Source organism: Euphorbia lathyris, chromosome 2 (assembly GCF_963576675.1).
Source record: "Euphorbia lathyris chromosome 2, ddEupLath1.1, whole genome shotgun sequence".
In the NCBI taxonomy this organism is placed as follows: Eukaryota; Viridiplantae; Streptophyta; class Magnoliopsida; order Malpighiales; family Euphorbiaceae; genus Euphorbia; species Euphorbia lathyris.
The window spans coordinates 17,840,628-17,865,039 of NC_088911.1; the positions used below are offsets into that span (position 1 = coordinate 17,840,628).

Consider the following 24,412-nt stretch of genomic DNA (forward strand, 5'->3'; position numbering starts at 1 on the left):
TTCTCCTAAACATCTCCAAATCTCAATAGGGATGCCATCAGGTCCTACTGCTTTCTTCAACTTCATCTTACTTAATGCCATTTTGACTTCACCCTTTTGAATTCTCCGCAGGCATTCATGATTTATCATATCGTGATGGATACTTATATCTCCAACATCTTGTTGGCGATCTCCATTAAATAAGTCATCAAAATAGGACCTCCATCGTTCCTTGATATCCTTATCTCCAACTAGGACTTTCTGGTCCACATCCTTCACACATTTAACTTTTCCGAGATCTCGCGTCTTCCTATCTCTCATCCGAGCAATTCTATATATGTCTCTTTCCCCTTCTTTCGTATCCAATCTTGTATACAAATCCCGATTCACCTTTGCTCTAGCATCTCGTATGACCTTCTTTACTTCCCTTTTAGCCTCTTTGTATTTTTCGTAGTTCTCGTCACTCCTACATTTCCCCAATAGTTTATAGGATTCTCTCTTACTCTTTACTGCTTGTCATACTTCTTCTGTCCACCAAGATGTGTCCTTACCCGGTGGCATGCTACCTTTAGATTCCCCTAAAACTTCTTTCGTTACTTCCCTTATACTATGCTCCATCTTATTCCATATCGAATCTATATCTAAATCCATATTGCAAGTCCAAATATCTTTTTTGGTCATCTCATCCATAAATTTTTGTTGATTCTCCCCTTGCAATTTCCACCACTTAATCTTAGTCTCTACTTGTGGTGTTTGTTTTCTTATACATTTCCTACTTCGAAAATCTAGCACCACTACTCTATGTTCGGTTGTCGTACTCTCACCAGGGATCACCTTACAATCAATATAACTCTTTCTCCAAGCACTCCTTACTAAGAAAAAGTCAATTTGGCTCGCATTACCGCCACTCCGATAAGTCACTAAGTGGGATGTTCTCTTCATAAACCATGTGTTCATGATACTCAAGTCATAGGCTGATGCGAATTCCAAAATATCATTTCCTGCTTCATTCTTATCTCCAAAACCATACCCTCCATGAACACTCTCAAACCCATCTCGCCCAAAACCCACGTGTCCATTGAGATCACCCCCAGTACCATTTTTTCATCCCTAGGAACCTGTTGCACCACTTCCTCTAAGTCATCCCAAAAAGCTTGTCTTATATACACATCTAATCCTATTTGTGGCGCATATGCACTAATGACATTCACAACCTCATCCCCTATCACTAGCTTAACACTCATAATTCTATCGCTCTTCCTAGACACCGCTACTACATCATCAATATACTCCCTATCAATAAGAACACCTACTCCATTTCTACCCTTATCCTTTCCTGAGTACCAAAGCTTATAACCCCAAGGAGCTATCTCTCTAGCCTTTGCTCCAACCCACTTGGTTTCTTGTAGGCACAGTATATTTATTCTCCTCCTCTTCATAACATCTACAATTTCAGCTAATCTTCCTGTCAAAGAACCTATGTTCCATGTCCCAAAGCGTAACCTACTACCCTTACCCCTACCCCTACCATTACCGTGGACTAGCTTATTTACCCGCAACCCTTGCATATTTGACACCACCCCCGGGTCCTGGGGTGGCGCGCCGCTTCGGGGCGACGACCTAGCAACCCTTGCACATTTATCACTACACCCGGGTCTAGGAAGTGCAGCGCGTCGCTGAGTAGGGAACGCCCCAACGATATTTATATTATGGTTCATGTCATAAGATGTGGCTAAGTTTTACGCTGGCCGCCACAAACCTACAGCAACCCTCCTCCTTTGTCCGGGCTTGGGACCGGCTGTAAAGGCCACCAAGTGACCCTCACAGGCGGAGTTATTATAATTACATTTATAACAAAAAAAAAATTAATATATATATATATTAAAAAGAAAAATTTTAGGTTTTTTTTTATCTGAGTGAGCGCACTCTTAATCTATGCCAAGACCGGCCTTGACAATCATAAGGTTATGATCCTCTCGTATTATTGTTATTATTTTATTGTAAGAATATTTTATTTGTTTACATAAATAATTCTACAATTGTGTTTTAAGTCTAAATTACCCTCTTTTCAAAAAAAAAAAAAGAAAGTCTAATATATATATATATATATATAATTTGGTAACTTTTTGGGTTATAATGAAACAAAAGAATCTCTAATCTGGTAGAGATTGAATTGAGGCAGAGCCACAATATCAACATTATTGCAAAACCTTGACTTGGTTTGCTTCAATATCAAGTGGTTGTAATTTAAACCAATCTATACCATATACTTTTAATAATTATCAAATTATATAGGAATTATTAGAATAAAAAATGTTTTTTTTTTGGAAGAAGAATAATAAAGGTTAGTATAGAAAAATCATTTGAAAAAAAAAAGAAAACTCATAAATAAATTGAAATTGACTGTTCAAGTTGCACAAAGAACTGGTCTAGTATTACTATTTAATAGATCAAGATGTCGAATATCATGATAAATGTAAAAGATAATATTAATTTATATATAAAAGTAATAAAAAGAGATAGCCTAACCCAAAAGGAGATAATATTAGTTCAATTTTAAAATTGCAATTATTAGATATATAATTTTTTGAAGTTTGATAAAGTATCATAAATTTATAAATTAAGTTTGATAAACATATTATACTTTAGGAAAAAAATTTGCTACTCCTGTTGAGAGTCCTCCTTTCGTTCCTCCTCCGATACTCGTGAGTTTCTAGGGTTTCGCCCGCTTTCCCCTGATTCCGCCGTTCTCAATCCCGGCGTTCGTCTTTTCAGACAACTTGATTTATCTCGGTCTTTGAATGGAGGACCAGCTCAAGCAATTAACAATCATCGACGATGGTTTCGAATTCGGTGAGGAATCGGACGGCTCGACGGAGGTGAATTATGATCTCTGTTTAGTTGGATCCTTGGTTACAGATCGCAATTTCAACTTTGAAGTCTTCAAGCACCGGATGGCGAGCCTTTGGAGGCCGGGGAAAGGACTTTCCATCTCAGAACTTGGGGGTAAGCTCATCCTCTTCAGGTTCTATCACCAGTATGATCTCCGTTGGGTTGTAGACAACAGTCCGTGGACCTTTGAAAATAATCTTTTGATTCTATATGCCCTGAAGGAAGGCGAATCACCCGCAACGGCTCCTATGACTCATGCGAATTTTTGGGTTCAGGTTCATGGCCTAATCCCTTCTCTGTTTAATGAAGTTGTGGCACAGGCTCTAGGCAATTTCGTGGGTTCGTATGTGGCCTTTGATCCTAAAAATAAATGGTTACATGATCAGAGTTACCTTCGTATGCGAGTTAGTATTGACATCCGGAAACCTTTGCAGCGAGAGAAGAAGGTTAGAAGAGCGGGAGGGGAGTGGTTGACGGTTAAGTTCCGCTTTGAGAAACTACCCACGTTCTGCTTCGTATGTGGACTCATAGGTCACCTTGACAGGCACTGCGACATATACTTCCAGAGCAAAGAGGAAGAATTAACAAGGCTCTGGGACGTATCAGTTAGAGCCCCAGCGAGAAGGGCGAATCTATTAGGTGGGGAGCACTGGTTGAAGGAGGAAGAAAGCTCGGGTACAGGTAGGAATTCCAATTCAGATAATCTCTCTATTCTATAGAAGGGGTGAACTCAAGCCGAGGGGGGTCACAGGAAGAATTTACAGCATCTGACCCGCAATTTTGGAACCAGTATATTTGAAGGAGAGCCCAGCAAAGTTGTGCAGCAGACTGAAACTCTAGCTGAATTTGGGCTGGAAGTGATGGATGAGCGGAAAAGGAGAAGGGGAGGGAATGGTCCGGAGAGCCGAATGAAGGAAATTCAGATACAGGAAATGGAAGTGGACACGACCTCAACAGAGAGCCCAGGAAAGGAATTGAATGAGAAACCGGACAAAGAGCAAATCAACCCTAATGTTCACTCAGAACCTCAGCAGAATCAATCTCAACAGGCAGGCGCTAGCGTCTGCCCGTTTAAATGAAAATCCTCAGCTGGAACTGTCAAGGTCTAGGCAACGCCAAGGCAGTTCCTATCCTCTCTGAGCTGCTCAGAGCTCAGCAGCCCGACGTGGTGTTCCTCTTCGAAACTCTGGTCTGTCAGTCCCGTATTGAGTTTATCCGTAATAAGATTGTCTTTGAAGGTAGTTTCGCTGTTGATTGTGTGGGATGCAGTGGTGGTATTTGTGCTTTCTGGAGGAAAGCGAGTGTTTGTTCTTTGCTGTCCTTTTCTATAAACCATATTGATCTCAAAATTCACGATCTTGTGAAAGGGGACTGGCGCCTGACAGGGTTTTATGGGTGCCCGGAGAGAGCTAGACGAAAGGTTTCTTGGAGTATTTTGAGAAACCTTGCTGCCGCCTCTCTGCTCCCTTGGGCTGTTACTGGTGATTTCAATGACCTACTGTATCATAGCGATAAGAAAGGGTAGGTGGACCACCCCGAGTGGTGTTTCAGGGGCTTCAGAGACACCTTATCAGCTTGTGGTTTGCAGGATATCCCTCTAGAAGGTTTCCCGTATACGTGGATATGACACAAGGGGAAAGCTAATGAGGTTCAAGAGAAGTTGGATCGGTGTCTGTGTTCGGACCCGTGGGCAATGCTTTTCCCTAACTTCAGTAGCTTCAATTCTATTACGCCTTCATCTGATCATTCACCGATTTTTCTTCTTACCGAGTCGGACACACCGAGGGGCCATAAACAGTTTCGGTTTGAGCAAAAATGGATGAGAGAGGCTGATATCAGAGAAGTTGTGGGATCGACTTGGGTTGCGTCTGGTGGTGAGTCTGTTACTAGTAAATTACACCATTTGGCTGCGGAATTGGGTCAGTGGGGCAGAATTAAGAGAAGGGAAGAGAGGAGAGCTGTTGCTACACTCCAATCCCATCTAGAGAGGCTACGGGGCTGTACCGGAAGTAGGGAGGCTGATCTGTATGAAGCTACAAGATCAGAATTGGTGAGAGGGCTGCTGAAAGAGGAAGACTACTGGAGGCAGCGGTCAAAAGTCCTATGATTGCAAGAAGGGGACAGCAATACACGGTTCTATCATTCCTTTGCTAATGGCAGACGTAAGCAAAACTGTATCTATCGTCAGGTTAAAGGATGAAGCAGGGGACTGGAAGTATGACAGTGCCGACATTGGTGAAATAGCTCAAAACTATTTTTGTAAGCTGTTTTCGGACAGCAGCAGCGACTGGGGCCCTGTAGTGGATTGCACTTTAACCCGCGTTACTGGAGATGTCAACAGACAGTTGTTAAGATCGTTTAACAAAGAAGAGTTCATAAAGGCCTTATTTGAGATGCATCTCGAGAAAGCTCCTGGGCCGGACGGTTTTAATCCTAGATTTTATCAACAATTTTGGGATTTAATCGGGGATGATATCTTCAGAGCTGGGATTTCATGGCTTGACCAAGGTATGTTACCTCTTGGGCTAAACAACACCATTATTTCTCTAATCCCAAAATGCGAGAATCCTATTGACATGACTCATTTAAGACCAATTGTACTTTGCAATGTTATTTACAAGATCCTGGCTAAGGTTTTGGCTAATAGGTTGAAACCTACCTTACCATCTTTAATCTCTGATGTTCAATCTGCATTTGTCAAAGGTCGGTATATTCATGATAACGTGTTAATCGCGTTTGAAACAATTCATAGTATTACTAGTAACTGTGCTAAGAAGAAGGGTAATGTGGCTCTGAAAGTTGATATGTGCAAGGCTTATGATAGGGTAGACTGGAATTATCTTCAGGCTATAATGCGGAAAATAGGGTTTGATGACAAGTGGGTCAGTCTAATTATGATGTGCGTGAACTCTGTCGAATACATGGTCAAAGTTAACGATAGGTTGGTTGGTCCTATCACTCCTAAGAGGGGACTGAGACAAGGAGACCCGCTGTCCCCCTATCTCTTCCTGATCTGTGTGGAAGGGTTGACGACCCTGTTAAATAGCGCTGAAAGTAGAGGCGAGCTCCACGGGTGTAGAGTCACCAGAGGGGCACCGTCTGTGTCGCACTTATTATTTGCTGATGACGCCCTACTTTTCTATCAAGCTTCTATCTCGGAAGCTCGGATTCTAAAAGACTTGCTCCATACGTATGAAAAAGCTTCTAGTCAAGCAATGAACTTTGAAAAGTCTGGTATTTTGTTTAGTAGAAATGTCGCCCACGAACTGGCTGAGGGAATCTCAGCGATTCTTAGGGTGAATAAGCCTCTGAATACTAGTAAATACTTGGGGCTGCCTTCTCTGGTTGGTAGGACAAAAAAGTAATTTTTGCACATTTTAAAGACAGACTTTGGACACGTCTACAACGTTGGAGGGGGAAAGGCATTTCAAAGGCTGGGAAAGCCACTCTGATTAGAGCAGCAGGTCAGGCTATACCTATGTATTTCATGAGCGTGTTTCTTCTTCCTGTCTCTACTGCTGACGAATTGCAGAAAATGCTGAACTCTTTCTGGTGGGGAAATAAGAAGTCAGGCGAGAGAGGTCTGAACTGGATGTCTTGGGAGAGATTATGCGCACCTAAGTTGTTTGGAGGTCTCAGTTTCAGAAATTTCACGGCATTTAATCTTGCAATGTTGGGAAAACAGGGTTGGCGGTTATTCTCTAATCCATCTTCGCTGGTCAGTAAAATTTACAAAGCCAAATATTATCCTAAAGGGGATTTTCTGGGAGCCGCGTTAGGGCATTCACCCAGCTTCATATGGCGAAGTTTGTGGAGTTCACAATTAGTGATTAGAGAAGGCGTTAGGTGGAAAGTGGGAGATGGTACCCAAATTAATGTCTGGAATGACAGGTGGTTGCGAGAAAGGTCGAATGGCTTTATCCAAACACCGAGGATTGAGGGTCTGGAGAATCTGAAAGTTTGTGAGCTGTTTATTCCAAATTCATGAGATTGGGATATTGAGTTGTTGGAGGAATTATTTGAAAACAGTGATATAAAGGCGATGAACAGTCTTCCCCCACGCTTTGCTAGTGCTAAGGACTGTATCTTATGGCAAGCTCACCCTTCGGGGAGATATACAGTTAAAAGCGCATACCGAGTGGCGGTTGGGATGGAAGGCGGGGAAAGACATCATGTGGAGGGGGCGTGGAAAGTGTTATGGACGGCTGATGTACCGTTTAAAGTCAGATACTTCGACTGGTAGGTTGCTCGGGGCTGTTTGCCGTCTCGTGTGAACCTTCAAAGACGAGGGATGCAGGTTCAGACGGAATGTGTGGTCTGTAACGGACAATGGGAAGATGATTGGCACCTCTTTATTGAGTGTTGAGATGCGAGGAGGGTTTGGCAGCTTGCGGGCTGGTTGGAGAAAATTATGGAGGTAGCGGATTCTTCATCTAATCTAGTTGATTGGTTTTGCAGGTACCTGTTATCTCAATCTAGTTCAGTGGCGGAAGGCTTTCTGGTTCGCCTTTGGAGCCTTTGGCGGGCTAGGAACGCCCGTCTATGGGAATACGAGACATCCACGGCGGATCAGGTTACTACTGATGCTGTCAATTGCCTGGGGGACTAGAAAAGAGCCCAGCTGATATGCCGGGAAGCAGGGAACTCAGCGGGAGAGCCCCGTGCTTGCACTCAATGGCACAGACCGAACCTTGGCAGGTTCTCCTGCTGTACTGATGCAGCGATATTTGAAGACAGCAGAACGGCAGGCATCGAAGCGGCGGTACGGGACTCGGAAGGGCGCTTTACTTATGGATGAGCAGAGGCCTTGAACTGCAATCCGCAGATCAAGGAATGTGAAGCTGTCGCCTTATTAAATGCGATGAAATGGCTCGGCGAACAGGAACTACAAGGTGTTACGTTCGAAACAGACACAAAAAATGTAGTCGACGCGATCAATTCGGCTGCCCCGGACGATTCGGAATTTGGAGACTTAATTGCACAATGTCGTGCAATCCTGATTACAAATGACACTTACTCTGTCAAGTGGATACAGAGACAAGCTAACGGGTTGGCTCATGCAATTGCAAGGTCTTATCGCTTCATGACTTGTCCCTCATTCTTTCATTCTTTACCGAGTTTTGCTTCTATTGATTTGTTGAACTATTGACGTATGTCGGCTTATTAATTCATTCATTCTTTATTGGTTCAAAAAAAACATTATTTAATTTATAAATATAGTTTTGAAATTTCTCAATTTGAAAAGATAAATATCTTTTTCTCAAAAAAAAAAAGGATAAATATTTTCAATGAGACCCCTTTATAAACAAAAGAAATTTGAGTTTATTTTAGGATTAATACATCATTTGCTCCCTGAACTTGTATAAAAAGCTTGATTGGCCCCTTAAACTTTCAAAGTGTCCCGATAACCCCCTGAACTTACATAAAATGTTCAGTTAGCCCCTTGAACTTGTGTAAAATGTAATCAATTGATCATTTGGTGGTGAAAAATTAAGTTAAATGCGGAAAATGTATTGCACGCGTTTTCAAAAAAAGTAAACAATCAAGATCAGAGTATTGTGGTTGTAATATTAGAGAATACAAGGTTTAAAGTTGAGCAAGTAATAACATCATTTTTACTCTATACTTGAATTATGTAATAACATTCTAAGACTCGTGGAATACATCTTCCACATTTAACTTACTTTTTTTACAACCGAGTGATAAATTGATTATATTTTACGCAAATTTAGGCGGCTAACTGAACATTTTATGCAAGTTCATGGAGTTATCAGAACACTTTAAAAGTTCGGGGGGCCAATCAAACTTTTTGTACAAGATCAATATGCAAATGATGTATTATGCCTTTATTTTATTTAGTTTTTCTGTTTTAATGATTTTAATGGACTTGATTGGATTTTTGAATTTGAATACTTTGTAGTTTTAGTGAAAAAATATGTTTTTAGAGAAAACTCAAACTCACAATTACAAACTTTTAAAGCATATAAATGTTTTTGCAAGTATATACAACCACATAATTGTTTGGTTTAAAGGACTATTAAACACCCTCTCTTATCTAAAATATCAAGTTTTTTTTTTTTTTTTTTTTGTCTTCCTCCTCGTTTATTATTTGGTAATATTTGAGTCTTTGGGAATGGAAGGAGCAAGAAGCCGGAGCATTTAGAGTATCTCCAATAGAGGGTGCCCAAAAGAGTGCCAAAACTTTGACACATAATTTCAAAATATAATATTTTATTATCTCTTTCATCCACACCACTTTTGGCAACCTTTATTTAAAAAATGCTCCAATAGAGGTTGCTTGAAAAGTTGCCATTATAATCCTATAAATTATTATTTTATTAAAAATATTAAAATAAAAAGCTACAGATTTTATTATTTCTAGGAGAGGAACCACATATTTCATATTAAAAAATAATAAACAAGGTTGCCAAGAGGTTGCCAAAAATTGGCAACTTTCCTTGGCATCCACAATCACTCCAATAGTGGGCACCCTTTAAAAGTTGCCAAAGCTGATGCCACATCAGTCGTCACTCTTTTGGGCACCCTCTATTGGAGATGCTCTTACTATACTATACTGACAGTGGAAAAGTGTCATCTGCTTTCCTAAAAGCAAGTCTACAAGTGAATATGAAACTCAATTTGGAATGGGAATGCCACCCCTATACGAGAGTGAAACCGCAGCTAGCTAGCCAAAGCCAAAGCCAAATCTTCGGAGCAAACAAGCATTGTCTTTGTACTATGCGATTTATTATTTAAGAACATCTACCTCTCCACTTATCAAAATTTATGAATTTTCAACCAATATGAATACTAGATAAAAATTTAACAGTTCCGTTAAAATTTATAGATCCGATTTTATTAGATAGGTTACAGTTTTATTTTGTTTTGAATGAATTAACTTATTTCACATATTTATTTTATGAGCCCGTTTGGTTTATATGCTATTGAAAAAAACTGTTTTTCCAAAAATCAGAGTAAACAGTAGATGTGTAACCAAACACCTAAAACTCTTCATTTTGAAGTGGAAATGCAAATATGAAAAGAAAAATAAATAATATAACTAAATATTTTTAAGCAGTATTTGCTATTAAAATATTTGTCAAATTTTCATTGATGTATTGTTACATGTATTATTCAACGTGTTAGGGCATGGGGGGATGTTAGGTGTTTCTACCCTTTCCGTTCCTCCTTCTTTTCTGTTACCTTCTCTTCTTGAGGATATGATTGGGGTCAGTCTTCCTAGACTGATCCCGGGTTAGGTTTTTGTTTGTTTGTTTTTTCTTCCCTTCTTACAAAAAAAAAAAATTCAACGTGTTAAAAAAAGCCTTTATATATATCTGCGTGGCCTGGATAGAAAAGCAAGCCCTCATGAGGCTCAAGCATATAGGTAGGTGACTATGTCAAACTTTTTTCTGCGCTAATGGTATGGGGATGAATCTTTGTTGTCGCACCATTTCTGTCTTCTTCAAGGCTTGTCTGGTCGTAGTAGCATATCCGTGGGTGGGCAGTGCGCTATGTCCGTCTTTGGTCAGTAAAACAATAACTCCGTTCAAAAAGGTACTAGTTAATGGTTCTGAATAAAGCAACAAATAAAATAATTATTTTATATTTTAATAAAAAAAATATTTTATTGAATCCAGTAAGGATCCGGTAAAATCATCTTGAATGATCCACTATGTAGATAAGAGAGATCTATGAAACTAGATTCGAAATTCAATCTCTAAATCTATAAAAAGTAAGTAATTATTTTAGAAACTATATTATAATAGAATATTAAAATTAAATAAAATTTAATAAATATTAAATTAAATAAATTATTATATTATTAATTAGAAAATTAGAATTTGAAATTCGGATTATCGTATTATATTAAATTATTCTAATCAAGCTCGTTAATTTTAATGGAACGGTTAACTCACCGTGACATTTATTGATATCTATACTATATATAATTACAGAAGCAGAGAGAAATGAGAAGAAGTGTTTTAGAGGTCTTTTTGATGAGTTGTCAACGTAGTAAAAAAATCAGATTAAAAATATTTAATTAATTAAAAATAAATATTTAATTAATTAAAAATAACAAATTTATATTTATAATATATTAAATAATTATTTTTGATGAGTTGTCAATGTAGTAAAAAAATCAGATTAAAAATATTTAATTAATTAAAAATAAATATTTAATTAATTAAAAATAACAAATTTATATTTATAATATATTAAATAATTATTAGCCTATTAATTAAAACAATAAAAGAAAGCAAGAGTTACGGGAAGATGAAAAAACACAAAGCAAAGGAAATCCAAAAGTCACAAATAAACTTCTATATAAAGCATGATAGATAATATTCCACCATTATATTCATTGGTCACGATAGATAGTATTATATTTCTGAAGGTAAATATTCGATTTTTTTCATATGTTGTAGTTATTTTGTTCTCAATTATATTGTTGTTTTATTTTTATTAAACAATAGTTGTTATAGTTTCATCTTTCAGATTCATTTCTGTTATTACCCAGGTTCTATACCTCTCGCTATCTTATCAATGTTTTCTTTTTTATTTGTCTTTTTTTTCCAAACTGATAGCTTCAATTGAAGAAATCCGACAGAAATAGAAGATGCATGAACAACTAAAACCAGAAAACACAAAAATGTCAAAAATTACAAGAAATTCTTATGTTTCTCAAGGTAATTATTCGATTTTTTTTCTTCATATGTTGTAGTTATTTTTGTTCTCAATTGTGTTGTTGTTTTCTTTTTATTGAACAATAGTTGTTATAGTTTCATTTTTCAGAGATGAAATTCCATTTCTGTCGTTACCCAGGTTCCATACCTCTTACTACCTTATCCATGTTTTTTTTATTTGTCTTTTTTTTTCAAAATGACTAAAATAAAGATTTTGTAAATTTGTATTCTTTTTTAGTATATGTTGCTAGGTGTTATCGTTTCGATTGCTAACTCATAACTAAAATTTAGATTTTTGGCTTTATATGAACTCAATTTTTGCCTTTCTCAATTGTGCTGTTGTTTTATTTTTATTAAACAATTGTTGTTATAGTTTCATCTTTCAGAGATGGAATTCCATTTCTGTCGTTATCCAGATTCCATACCTCTCGCTACCTTATCCATGTTTTCTTTTTTATTTATTTATTTTTCAAAATGACTAAAATAAAGATTTTGTATATTTGCATTCTTTTTTAGTATATGTTCTTAGGTGTTATCGTTTTGATTGTTAACTCTAACTAAAATTTAGATTTTCGGCTTTTTATGAACTCAATTTTTAGTTTTAATTGAAGTTAGATTAATTTTTCTAATTCGGAACATGTTGAAATCCACTCATTTTTTTAGTTTGAGTTTAGCTAATTGATATGGATTGTATTTTTTATTTTTATGCATTTTGGTACAAATAGATATAAAGTTTCACACGATAGTTGTTCATTGAAGTTTGAGACATATTAAATAAAATATTAAAGAGATATTGGAATATTATACTTACAATGAAGTTTATTTCAATATAAATTATGTTATATTATTATTATTATTATTATTATTATCAAGAAGTTATTTTTTTCCAATTTTCTAGACAAGGAGATTGTAAGCGTCTAATACGCTTGATAAGATGTTTATTCTTGAAGAATGTGGATTATGCTAGATACGAATTCAAAATCAAGGTAAATAAAAATAAATTTTGATGCTCAAAATCCTAAAAATATACATTAATTATGGATATTGAGATAATTGCTTTTGCAACATTGGCTTGTATAATTTTTAACTATTATATTATGGTTCGTACAAAATTGTTAGTATTTCAAGAGTTTTTAACAGATTAAAATGAAATATGATCATAGGACAAATTATTGAAAAATATTAATTAAGAAAATATTATTATTTGAATCTCTTCAAATTCTCAAATGTTGAGCATAATGATTCTAATTAATATAATTAATTTCACATATTAATTATAAAACGTTTTTTTTCGTACTGAGTGGTTACAATTGCGATTTAATTCTATTTAACTAAAATTAATTTATGGACTTAATACTTTACTAAGAAAAAATAAAATGTTTAATTAATGGGCAAAAAATATTTTCACTCTCCTCTTTATACGCTTGTGTCTTTCTCTCTTATTTTCAAAAAAAAACCTGAGAGGAAGATGGTTCTCTCCTAATTATCTTTTTCGTCCCTTCATTTTTTTCAATTCTTTTGTTTGTTTTTCTTACTTACAAAATTCAAGAATATATAATTATTAGAAATATTAGTGAAGTCAAATAAGTGATATATGCGAGTATGGCTGATATTCTATATAGTGAAAGAATGAAGAACAAATTGATCGAATGTCTTGATGAGATATTACGAGATGAAAATAGGAGAAATCATCATCTTAAACTGATTCAATTAGATATATTGGGTTATTGTAGCAGAATGAATAATTGAATTCAAATACTTGATGATCATGAAATTCCATCAACCAAAATAATTATCGTCAAGATGAATTTGTAACTAATTCTTACAAATTTTATTTTTTTATATGTAACATATTGAATTGATAAAGTTTCTTCATATGCAACTGTTGGCCCAAAATAAAATAAATTTTATTTTATGTATATAGAATGCTTGGGTTTTGATTTTAGGATATAGTTTATATTTTATCTAGAAAATAATAATGGTAAAATAAAAATAAAAATACATTCGTAAACTCACCTCAAGTACGCGAGGCGTGCATTTCTATACGCGGGGCGTATACCACACATCCGAAGACGTTCCACTTCAGAGACTCCACCATGCGGGGCGTGCCTTCCTTTATGCCACGCGTAAAACGCATCAACAAGGCGCTCCAGGATCAGAAGCACAAACACGCGGGGTATGCCTTCCTATACGCGGAGTGTATACCAGCCATCCGAAGACGTTCCACTTCAGAGGCTCCACTACGCGGGGCGTACCTTCCTTTACGCCATGCGTAAAACGCATCAACAAGACGCATCAGGTTCAGAGGCTCCATTACGCGGGACGTAACCAGACTTACACGGGGCGTGTTCTTTGTCTCGGCAAGCTAGAGGCTAGTTCTCGCCCAGAGCCCGTTTTCGGTCACCGACTTCTCCAAACGCGCCCGGACACAACTACGAGCTCACCCCCACACCTAGGCCCAAGCTTTGAGAATCTCTCCAACCACAAGGTAGTGGAGTGATGTGGCATAGTAGTTAGTGGTGGTTTGTGGAAGTTGAGGAAGTGGGGTGATGTGGCAAGGTAGTGGGCAAGGTTAGAGAGAAAAATAAGGGGCAGTTGATGATTAATTACCAAAATGCCATAATTAATTACCAAAATTTCATTCCAAAAAACTATGAATAGACCCTCCATTCTTCATAAAAAAGACACACACTCATTCACACACAAAACCCCCTCTCAAAGCTCCAATGCTTAATCTCTAGTTCCTTTTGTTCTTAGTTCTTCAAGTTCTTCCTTTCGTTCTTCATTTTTATTAGCTTCAATTCCTTCTTTAGCTCTCCTTTAGCCTCAATTCAAGTACCAATAGCCTCTTTCCAAGTTTTTTCAATTCAATTTAGCATTTCCAAGCTTTTAATTTGTTCAATCCTTAGCTAGAATTCTGTTTTCAAATTAATTTTCCAGATTCGTCCAAGTATTTTCAAAACCCGATTTCGTTCATTTAAATTCATTTTTAGCTTTCGATCCCTTCAACAAAGTTGTTCCTGACGTCTTGAATTTCAATCTAGTATATTTATTTTCCCAATTCCGTGCTCAGAAACTATAGTTACAAGCCAATATTTACAGTCCAAATTCTTTTAGCTAGTCTGTTTCCAGAATTTTCCAGATTCGTCCAGTTATTTTCAAAACTCAATTTCGTCTATTTAGAGTCCGTTTTAGCCTTCGATCCCTTATAGAAGTTTGTTCATGACCTCCCGAAGTTAAATTTAGCCTATTTACTCGTCCAATTCCGTGTTCTTAAGCACTCAAACGAGCCCACCGAAGTCAAAGGTTAAATCTGCCCCATTTGCCTACCATACGTTTTGACATTGCCAAGATCATATACCATACGGGCCCGACCGACCGCATTGCTCCAAGAACTTCAAGCCGACATCAAAATTCAACATCCAGCCGAGATAGCTATTGTGGCTCCGAGTTTGTCGTTGAATTTCAATTTTATTTTAATTGCACTTCAATTCTTTGTATTGATTTGTCTTTTCCCAATTCAATTGATTATCTATATGTTTAGTATAGAAATTTTTCAATTGTAATTCATTATCCAATTTCATGCTTGTTGAACATATCAAATCAATAAAATACCAATTTTTTCACCAAATCTTGTGTCAATTTCGTACTTTCAATTTCTTTATTTTACCCGTCTTCAATTCATACGCTTAGCTTAAATAAAATAATTAATCTAGCAAAGTTTTTATACTGGCGCTAGAGACCCAAGAGGGACTTTTTCAATCCTTGCGTCCCTCGCCAATCGTTTCGATTTGAATTCATGTTTTCGGCGCACAATTTCACAAACTTAACCGTCTTTCATAATTGAGAAATAATTTCTCTGGCACGCCCGCACCCTAACCATACGTGACAAGGTTGAAATTAGCATATTTCAAAAATATCGCTAACAGCAACATTAGAAAAGTATTGATTGTAATAGTTTATAGAATAATATATTGATGTTGCTTCCATTTTAACATAGATTGTAATTCTTTTGTATCGTAGATATAATATTTAATTTTAATTGTAGTTTAATTCAATTTTTGTTTAACCTATATTGTAATTCTTTTGTATCGTAAATATAATATTTAATTTTAATTTTAGTTTAATTCAATTTTTAGTTTTTTATTATATTCTAATATATTTCTTAATTAATCTGTTATTTTATTATTATTGTTTCACATAATATTTGGAATATGAAAATGTATTAAAATTTCTAAAAAGTACAAATCATTGAATTTTGTAAAAATAAATAAATCATTCGTCTTTAGTTAAAATTCTATAAAAAAAAAGTAGTCAATTATTTTTAAAATTAATTTAATTTGAATTATCATTAAAAAATATATATTAATTTCAAATATACATAATATAAACTTTCTTTCATAGCATAATATAAAATTATTTAAAAGTAAATATGTCAATTTATTTATTTATCTAAATTATATAAAAGTTTCATACCCCGTGCATCGCACGGGTTTTCGACTAGTTTTAATAATTTTAATATATCAAAAACCAAATTTGTGGACAAATGGCAAATATTACTTTAAAACAATTTGTTTTTGCACTTTATTGACGAAGTAAGCTGCAATAAAACGAGGATGGCTCCATCTCATGAACTGGTGGTGCCCGCTACGCTAATAAATAACTGTAACAGCGCACGTTAGCCTTTCACCTACCTTTTAAAAATCAAAGTCTCCTTTTTAAGTTTAAGTGTTTATTTCTCCGCTATGTTCCGCCAATAACTAACCCGCCATTTCTAGTTCGCATTTTCTGTCGCTCTAATTATGAAAAGTCCTCACTCCGTCTACGGTCGTCGGAATTCCAGGTCAGGTGCATGGTCCACGCCCGACCTCCACCATAACTCACCGAGCTCCTCATACTCCGACGCCTCAACCGCCAAGAAACAGAACTTACTCGGCTCCGCTGCAAAATCAGTAGTTGGAGTGTTCGTGGCTTGCTTCACCCCGCCGGAGTCGGAGACAACCGGCTCTAGAAAGTTTGTAGACTCGGAAGAGTTCAAGCCTTCCTCTGGTAAATCACTTTAGCGTTACTAATTGTTTGACTTAATGCACGGGTCGTTTCTGTAATCTCGTCTGCTTTCATGTTTATTTGATCTTGCAAGGCGAGCTCTGTAGATTTTGTTTGGTAGCTGAATTTAAAATTAGGAAGTTTTCATAAAAGAGCTTAATCGACGACAGATTTTGTTTTTGTCGTTTTTAATCTGGACAGTAATTGTTATTCTTCCTGCATTCCCTTTCTAAACAGATAGCTGGATCTGATCCTTGTAGTTTCTGAATTACATCAGAAGTTTTTCTTCTTTAATCAAGTAATTAGCTACAACCTAGTTAATTTCCCAATTCCTTTAGTTGCATAGCATCTGGTGCATCAGGAACAAGCAGGGACAGAAGAAGTTCATGTTTATTTTATCTTGAGATTTTGTTTGGTAGCTGAATTTAAAATTGGGAAATTTTCATATAAGAGCTTGATCCGACGACAGATTTTGTTTTTGTTGTTTTTAATCTGGACAGTAGTTGTTATTCTTCCTGCATTCCCTTTCTAAACAGGTAGCTGGATCTGATCCTTGTAGTTTCTGAATTACATCAGAAGTTTTTCATCTTTAATAAGTAATTAGCAACAACCTAATTAACTTCCCCATTCCTTTAGTTGCATTTGGTGCATCAGGAACAAGCAGGGAGAGAAGAAGAAGTTCATGTTTATTTTTTCTTGAGATTTTGTTTGGTAGCTGAATTTAAAATTGGGAAATTTTCATATAAGAGCTTGATCAACGACAGATTTTGTTTTTGTTGTTTTTAATCTGGACAGTAATTGTTATTCTTCCTGCATTCTCTTTCTAAACAGGTAGCTGGATCTGATCCTTCTAGTTTCTGAATTACATCAGAAGTTTTTCTTCTTTAATCAAGTAATTAGCTACAACCTAATTAATTTCCCAATTCCTTTAGTTGCATCTGGTGCATCAGGAACAACCAGCGACAGAAGAAGAAGAAGTTCATGTTTATTTTATCTTGAGATTTTGTTTGGTAGCTGAATTTAAAATTAGCAAGTTTCATATGATCGTGGATAGATTTTTTTTTTTTTTTTTTTGTCGTTTTTAATCTGGACAGTAATTTTGGTTCTTCCTACATTCCCTTTCTAATCAGATAGCTGGATCTGATACTTGTAGTTTCTGAATTACATTTGAAGTTTTTCTTCTGAAATCAAGTAATCAGCTAGAAACTAATTAATTTCCCAATTTCTTTAGTCGCATCTGGCAGTAGCAGAGACAGAAGAAGAAGTTCAGGTCGAGGTATCTATGGAAGTTCTAGTCCACATAATTTGAGGTATGGAATCGAACCTGGGAATAAAAAATTCAGCATGGAGGAAATCTTCAAAATCACAATGAACTTTTCTCCATCCTTCAAGATTGGACAAGGCGGTTATGGGACAGTGTATCGAGGGCGACTTGAGGATGGAACCTTCGTTGCAATCAAACGTGCCAAGAAGGTTAGTTTTTCTCATGTAAAATCACTGCGACTTTGTTTTTCTTATTTTCTTTCTCAAATTACAAAGCTTTTAATACCTATGTTGGACGAAAACTTTTATTTTAAAGCATTTCATCCTTGATGAAAAACCGAAATTCTTGGAAATTTGTAATAAACTAATCATAATATTTAGAAGTGGATTAATGTTAATTACATATTCAGTAAAATCTTAATTATATTTTCTACATCATCTTTTATAAACTTTTAAAATGAAAAATCTGTTTTTTTTTTTACTTTGTATGTAATCTTTTTAAAGTATAAATATATTCTTATAATTTTAAAAATGGATAAATATATATCCATGTATTTTTACACATTTTTACCATTCCAAATCTCATATACTTCTTTTCACCGATATCATTATCGATTTCTGTTTCTACTTTGGTTTTTGAATATGTTTACGTTTCAATATAACATAGTGTGGTGTATTTACTAAGCTTTTTCTTCACAGAGTGTATATGATAAGCATTTAGGTGTAGAATTTCAAAGTGAAATTCAAACACTAGCACAAGTAGAGCACTTGAATCTAGTGAAGCTCTATGGGTTCTTGGAACAGGGAGATGAAAGAATTGTTATTGTGGAATATGTTGCAAATGGAACTCTTAGAGAACATTTGGATTGTGAGTTCTTTTTCTGCAACATTCTTGTCTGTTTTTTTGTGCCTTTCTTTTCCTATCATTTTCTGACTCGAGCACCAAACGAATGTAGGTGTTCATGGAACCGTTCTTAATCTTGCTTTGCGTCTAGATATTGCAATTGATGTGGCTCATGCAGTCACCTATCTTCACACTTACACAGGTGCGGTGCTCTACTCTTTTTTTAGTATTTTAATCCTATTCAATCTTTCATATTCCTTAATTAGAAACATGACTATTTAAATATATGAGATAATCCTCTCATTTTGAAGTATTTTTCATGGGTAAGTTAGACATTTGTTTACATAATTAATAACAATTATTACAGGTCCTTTTGGTTTATCTGGTATTTGTTGTTGCTGTTTGTAACGCTGTTACAGTTTGCTATTTAAAAAGACTTTTTTTTTAAAAAAAACAGAGATTCCTGCTATTATAAAAAGTTGCTTTTCAGGAAATGTTCAATCGACTACCTAAAACTCTCAATTTTAAAGTAGGCAAACAGGATGAGAAAAAAGAGTAACCAAACACTCCCATAATGTCCAATAAAATTAGCATCATCTACCTAAAGCCTCTTATTTAGAAGGGCCTCTAATATGAAATTGATTATGATTACAACATAATACTTTTCTCAATGGATAAAAGATAATTTCATATAAATAATTATTATTCCGTATTTAAATTTAATAATATATATATAACAAGAATATAGTTATGGAACCGAAAATTGACAACAAATAGTTATAATATATTTTTTTTAAGTATATACTGCATTTTTTTTAATCGACTTCTCTCAATAACAATAGCACAATAGTAGGTCTCCACAATTTATTTCATCTCTCAGCAACAACGGTAAAATACAAAACAAAAACCTTATGGCTTGTCCAATTGCTAAGCTTAAAAACTTACAAATGAAAGTATGTGGTTTTGTAGTTTGCATTTAAAGGCTTGTGAGTCAATTTTTCGATTAGATAATTTGCAAATTCGGACTTTTTAATTATTTCAAATCGCTCCCATCCCTATTGGGGTAAATTACGATAATATTTTTTTTGATGGAATGATTGGATTTACAAACTCTAACCATAATTTTGTTTTTCACTTTACCCTAACAATAATATAGCTGCTAATGCAAATTATTCCAAAGATTTGATATTTATTTGGTTTTTCTTGACCTAGTAAAAAATTAATTAAATTTATATCAGGAAAAGTACAAAAATAAGCACAGCCCTCATGACTATTTCCCTTTAAAAGGAAACTATTTGGAGCAATTAAAAAAACTGACTTTGCAAATTATCGAAAATACATATTCCAACTTTGCAAATTAACTAATCTACAATTATTGTTGGGCCAAAAAAATAACTCACATATCCTTTAACTCCAAAATTCACAAAATACGGACCAATGTTTGCCAACTTTTAAACTGTCTTTGCAAATCGACCAAACCACAAAATTTATTTTTGTACTGTTCCGTTTTATATTTATTAAATTTTATTTTACCAAAGAATAACAATATGAATGTTTCACATAAAGTCTCTAAAATTTTGGAGCCGCTCCTAGGCTTCACGCTCCAAATAAATCAGACGTGAGTAGGTATGTTAAATATCATATACGTGTGTTTTTTGTATATATATCCTAAACAATTCTCATCCTTTAAGCTATCTTTTGGATGGCTTTAGATATTTGTTTATATTACATCGTACCATGGTTTAATATCCACTAATATTAGTTTCATATTCCACATGAATTGGACATGAAAGAAATTTGCATATTTCATATTGCTAAAGCTTAATTAGGAAGTTGAACAATCCTCCATCTTTCAAATACTTTTAGGATTGTTTACAAATTCGATTAATCTGTTCGCGACTACATTCCCAATAAAGATTTGCCTAATTCACTTTCATCAAAATGAAGTTATACAAACTCTGATGTGATAACTAGATTATTCGTTTGGGTGTTTTTTCGCAGATCACCCAATTATTCACAGGGATATAAAGTCATCCAACATTCTCCTGACTGAAACTTTTCGAGCAAAAGTAACTGATTTTGGTTTTGCAAGACTAGCAGCTGACACCGAGTCAGGTGCTACCCATGTGTCTACTCAGGTTAAGGGAACTGCTGGCTACTTGGACCCAGAATACCTCAAGACCTATCAACTGACTGAGAAGAGTGATGTTTATTCATTTGGCGTGTTACTTGTTGAATTAGTAACAGGCAGGCGACCAATTGAAGTAAGAAGGGAACACAAGGAGCGCATAACTACAAGATGGGTATGCTTCCTTTTCTCTTCTTTGCTCCATGGATATAAACTGCTAATTCATCATGTCTTATGACAACTTTAAATTTTAGTCTAGATTATATTCATAGTATCTAAATTATGGGGTTATTAACATTATAACTCCTAAATTTCTTTTCTTTTTTATATAAAAATATTTGAAATTTACATTATTTCTCTAAAAAATTAAATGAAGTACTAATTTGAATAATTTCAATATGACTTGTTTTTTATCAATACCACTGTATATTTTGGTCAAAGTACCTATTTTTTACCTTTATATATTATATAAGACCTCTATATAGGAATACCCTTGAAACTGAGTTATTTATAAAACAATTTGGAGGTTATTACTAAATAGAGTTTGGTATAATAAAATTTCTCAACACATAAAATTTTAAATTTTTAACAATAACAAGAACTCTCTAATTATTATTATTCAGAAAATATTTATGTAAAGTTGTTTGACACATTGATTTAGTTTTTATATTTACTACTAAATCTTTGAACTTGCGAGTACTTAGTAACTCATTTGCATGAACACCTTCTTGTTGAATCCAAAATGTTTCTAACCTTTTAAGAATATTGAAAGCTTCTTGGCATATAACCTTTTCTATTTCTACACTAAATATTTATAATTTCAAGTTGTAGTTTGTGTTTCCAACTCATAGATAATTTCAATAGTTTTTATTTTAATATTTTATAATTTAGTTTGAATTCTTAATATATATATAATTATTACTATATAGAGGCATAGTTTCTAAAGGTGGGACTTGAAAAGTGTATAACAAATAACGTTTGAGAGGTTATTCCTATTTATAACTGGCCCAAGTTGGGACCGAGTTTTTTTATAACAAAATAGAAGTTATTCCTATATAGAGTATTCTTATATAGAGGTTTTACTGTAAAGACTGAGTAAAGAAAAAAAATCCAAGGCATCACTTCGTTAATCTTTTAAGCATATTTTGGTTGATTTATACTTAATTTTTTAAGTAGATTTTTGTTGATTTATATGCTAATGTTGTAATATAAAGTTTAATGGTTTTTTTTTATGTTAAATGAATAGGAATTATTATGTTAATAGAGCTATAGTCCAAGGGCTATGGATTTATTTTACTCATAAAATTTAGGCGTAATAGATTAGAATCCTTGAAGTTGGTCTAAAAAAATGATTGTCTCCCTAAATTTTGTAGATATAATGATCTATTCACATTTGAAATTGTTTAGGAAAACCTAGTAATCTCCTAAACTTGCTTAAAATGATATGTGATTCAACTTATCCAAATCCTCTATTACTCTGTTATGTGGGGGTTAATCATGTTGTTTTAAACAAGTTCAAGAGTTGTCAAAATCTCTTCTTCCTTTGTCGCATAATACTTAGAGATTAATCATATCACCTTGACCAAGTTCAAAAAGTTAACGAGACATCTCCACAATCCAGAGAATCAATCAATTCTTGACAAAATTCAGGGAGCCCTTGACGCACGAAGCCTAAAATTTATGTTCTAAATTTATCCAGGAGGAAGATTATCAATCTTTGTAGGTCATAGCATCTATTACTTACTGACATTTTCACTTGTTCAATTCATATTCTAATTTAAAGAACCAGAAAACTTACATAATATTGAAGTTTTTCCTATCATTATGATTTATCTTCTGACTTGGGCTGCTATAAAATTACGAACAGGCAATGAAAAAGTTTGCTGGGGGAGAGGCTCTTACAGTATTAGACCCAAAGCTGGAACACAGTGCTGCAAACAACTTGCTCCTTGAGAAGATACTTGAATTATCCTTACAGTGTTTGGCACCCCGCAGACATAACCGGCCTAGCATGAAGGAATGTGTAGAGATACTTTGGGGCATTCGTAAGGATTACAAAGATCTATTGGATTCGGATTTTTCACTTTCCTCAAACTCGAGGAGCATTTTAGTGAGGGAAGAATAAGGCATTGGCTAGGTAAGAGCTAAAACTTCAAACTGCACGCTCTGAAGTCAAGCTAACCGGAAAGGTTAAAGTTAAAGTTGCAGTTGTGCAGATTCAGGATGAAGAGCCAAAATATTACATAGAAGGACCTTATATAGGAGCTTGAATAAAGATTCTGTCATAAGCTTCTACGACGTCGGAATATATTATCATGTTATGTTATGTGATCTATATATTCTACATTATTATATTTGATATAAATGATACAAAGCCGTATCAAACTAATTGTCTATGTAAATTGTAGTGTCTCATTAAACAGTATTGTATAGGTATTGTATATAGGAATTAGATAAGTCTGGAGAAATTCCTAGCTTCCACCTGATTTTATGTTCCATTATATTTTTTAATCTCTTGATTCTTCTTCCTCTTTAACCTTGTGAAATATTCTTGATATTGGAGAATAAATGCTATCTCTAGCTCTGTCCATGGGCCGGGCCAGTCGGGGTTTTAAGTAAAAATGCTCAGCCCAAGCCCAGCCCAGCCCAGCCCAGCCCACAATTAATTTAGGCGGGCTCGGGCCGGGCTGGGCTCGGGCTTAAAAATCAAATCCCGAGCCCAACCCATATAAGCCCACCTAAATATATATATATAATTGTTAATTATAAAAAAATAAATATTATACTTAAAAATAAATATTTAATATATAAATATATATTTATTAATTAATATTAATAAGCGGGCCGGGCTGGGCCGGCCCGTGTTATTTTTATTAATCCCAAGCCCGCCCAAAAAATAGGCGGGCTTTGGCGGGCCTGGGCCGACGAACAATTTTTATTGTCCAAGCCCGGTCCAAGAGACACGGACCTGGGCGGGCCGGCGGGTACCCGGGCCCGTGGACAGGTCTAAGCTCAACCAATGATGTGGATTTAGTAGTATATGATAATCTTTTGCTGCCTATTAAACCCATATTTACCTGTAATTCGGTAGTTTGCAGCAGAACTAGATGAGTTCTAAGTATTCCAATGGACATGAAGCAATAGCACCTTTTCTGCGATAGGTGAAAATGTCATCGTTTTCTATCTCCGACTCCGACGGTGAAAGGATAAGAAATACGGCTTACCAAATATCAACAACCCAAGAACAGAGAAGTATCTTCTTTCTCATAGCAAGAGAAAAACCATTCTATGAATCTATCCAATGAACAATAAAATTAAACATGGAATCACAAGAGAAAGAGATTTACGTGGTTCGGCTATTTTTGTTTACATCCATATGCGAGAAGCATATAATTCATTATTAATCAGCAAGTTGGAACAACAATATGAGACCCAATTACACCAAAAACGTACACCAGGGGCGGAACCAGGGGCGTTGGGGGGCTCGAGCCCCGGCCGCCCGCCCAAGAATTGAGAAAAAAAAAATCTAGTAATAGTGTCCGATAATATTTTGGAGAGAATTATATTGACTAT

The 24,412-nt window shown here is 35.1% G+C and overlaps 1 protein-coding gene across 1 annotated transcript; it reads left to right on the plus strand.

The window, feature by feature from the left end:
* The first annotated feature begins 16,289 nt into the window (after nt 1-16,289).
* Nucleotides 16,290-23,350, plus strand: LOC136217015 (calmodulin-binding receptor-like cytoplasmic kinase 2). Its single transcript, XM_066003582.1, has 6 exons — nt 16,290-16,607; nt 17,836-18,077; nt 18,567-18,735; nt 18,824-18,913; nt 20,713-21,014; nt 22,707-23,350. Exons 1-6 carry the CDS (start codon nt 16,361-16,363, stop codon nt 22,962-22,964), a joined length of 1,308 nt encoding a protein of 435 aa, XP_065859654.1. The 5' UTR covers nt 16,290-16,360; the 3' UTR covers nt 22,965-23,350.
* Nucleotides 23,351-24,412: the final 1,062 nt, after the last annotated feature.

Bases quoted from the DNA above. Each gene is read 5' to 3' on its own strand.
- LOC136217015 (XM_066003582.1), top strand. From the start codon at position 16,361: ATGAAAAGTCCTCACTCCGTCTACGGTCGTCGGAATTCCAGGTCAGGT. The intron at 16,608-17,835 runs GTAAATCACTTT...CAATTTCTTTAG, and splicing joins AGAGTTCAAGCCTTCCTCTG to TCGCATCTGGCAGTAGCAGA. The intron at 21,015-22,706 runs GTATGCTTCCTT...AATTACGAACAG, and splicing joins AGCGCATAACTACAAGATGG to GCAATGAAAAAGTTTGCTGG.